Source organism: Buceros rhinoceros, unplaced genomic scaffold (genome assembly GCF_000710305.1).
Source record: "Buceros rhinoceros silvestris isolate BGI_N320 unplaced genomic scaffold, ASM71030v1 scaffold26156, whole genome shotgun sequence".
In the NCBI taxonomy this organism is placed as follows: Eukaryota; Metazoa; Chordata; class Aves; order Bucerotiformes; family Bucerotidae; genus Buceros; species Buceros rhinoceros.
The window spans coordinates 8,565-10,526 of NW_010416184.1; the positions used below are offsets into that span (position 1 = coordinate 8,565).

At 55.6% G+C, this 1,962-nt stretch overlaps 1 protein-coding gene across 1 annotated transcript in view; it reads right to left on the reverse strand.

Annotated features, from left to right (window-relative positions):
* Positions 1-1,962, reverse strand: part of LOC104494841 (chromosome unknown open reading frame, human C1orf116) — a 13,820-nt gene that overhangs the window by 1,945 nt on the left and 9,913 nt on the right. Inside the window, exons 2-3 of the mRNA XM_010137723.1 lie at positions 1,040-1,158; positions 3-72 (exon numbers count right to left, since the gene is read on the reverse strand). Of these exons, the coding sequence (XP_010136025.1) occupies positions 3-72; positions 1,040-1,158 (189 nt within the window). The remainder of the gene's footprint in view (positions 1-2; positions 73-1,039; positions 1,159-1,962) is intronic.

The window sequence follows — 1,962 nt, forward strand, 5'->3', positions numbered from 1 at the left end:
GCCGATAGTTTCTTCTAAGAACATCAAACACTCCTTCTCTTCCACGGATAAGTAGTCATAGCTGTTATCACTCTGAAAACAGGAGAAAAGCAGGTAGGAGACGGAGGAGTGCTCCTGTTCACAGCCCTGCCAGTGGAGTGGAGACCTGAGACAGCTCCTGCCCGGGAGACCTGGCCAGTGGCTGTTCAAAAATTGGTACTTACAGCTACAGAAATCTAGACAGCTTCCTCTAAAAAAAATTACATATCTATGTATGTACTTAAGGCCATGTTTATATTACCCCAGCAAAAAAAACCACAGGGCAGGAGAGGAGGAGGAGAAACTGTCCCAGCGGAGTTGTTTTGCAGGGAGGCGTCTACCCAAACCATGTCCCATGCAACACTGCAACCAGTTTTTCCATCCCTAATGAATTTCAGAGGGTTTGGTTCTGGTCTGCAATACATCAGCTGGAAAACCTGCTCAGGACTGAGCGTGGCACTTGCACGTATCAATTAGGTCAGGTCAGACAGGATGTAATTAGTCCATCAATCTTGGAATCAGTGTTTGGAGACAAACAAGCTTTAATGGACAGATAGTGAAAAATTACACCTCTACACCCATGGTCCCAACTCAGCTCTGCCCTGAGCAGGAAAGGAACCTCTCCTCAGCCGGGAGGGGGACAGCTCGCTGTCTCTTCCACGTGAAGTCACCCTTGCTGGATCCAGTCTGACCCGGTTATCCAGCTGCTCTAACCCCTCGCTGGGGAACTCGCCAGGCTGCCGCTGCCCAGTGCCTGCACTATCTGCCTCCACTTTTTGGGCAGCGCAGGAGCTGATGGGCTCCTGATCGCTGCTGGAAGTCTGGGAGTGCTTTGGGGTGGGAATTAATTTGGTCCTTGTGCTGCCCTTAGCACGGTGCTGTCTCAGGGCCCTCAGATGCTTCCGAAGCATCGATGCAATGCAATTTAAAGCAGAGAGCTGACCAAAATCCTGCCGTAGCTGCCAAGAGGGGTGAGGTGAGCCACAGCCATGCCTGGGCTAGGCACAATGGGCTTACTTACACGCTGCGAGTGGTTGGAGGCCGTGCTGACCATGCTGTCACAGCTGCCAGAGTTGCAGCCAGCCATCCCCAGCTCCTCCCGAGGCATATCCCAGGCTGCTGCGGAGTCTGGCGTGGGGGCTGAAGCGGAGGAAAGGAGAGGTGTTAAGCTGTGAGACCTTCCCTGTGGTGATGTGAGCATGTGGGGTCAGCCGAGCGAGGAGAGGTGGGCTGTGAGGCTGCTGGATGGAAGCAAATGTGCTCAATCTTAGGCTGCTCTCTCCAGGAGAAGGGGCAGCTGGGCTTCTATAAAGCATCCTTGCAACTGAAGTTTTCCCTGAAAGCACTGGAAATAGAGAAAACTCTGGACTGCTCGTCTACAGCCATCTCATGTTGGTGGTTATCAAATCATCTTGGAGGTAGTTCCAGAGTGGGGGAGGAGGTGGCTGTAAGCCCAGCTCAGCCTCGGAGCTCAGCGGCAGCAATCCTGTCCCAGTGCAAGCCCCAGCCCAGCACCGACGCGCAGAACCTCTTCCCTCCACCACACCCACCGCTGCCAGCTACACCGCTCAAGTGCTCTCAGCTTCTGAACACGCTGACCCGAAATGCCGCTGTTTAGTCACAGCCTTCTTCTGCCGGGAGCTTCCCCTGCCACCCTTCCACCGAGGTGTGGTGGCCATGGGAGGTGCCCCTGTACCTCTGGGGCACGCCTGGGTGTGTTTGGGCACACGCCTGGCATTGCTGGCAGGAGCAGGGCAGTGCTGGGGGCTGTGCCCGTGCTGCAGCTGTGGGCCATGTCTCGTCACCCTGGGGGGTTGCAAGCAGCACCCCGATGTCCCGCTCTGCTTGTGGCAATGTACCCCTGCTGCTCTTCGGGACGCAGTCCATACCCCCAACACCGGTGGCACCCAAACACGGTAGCCACTGGCTGCCAAACCAACTGCC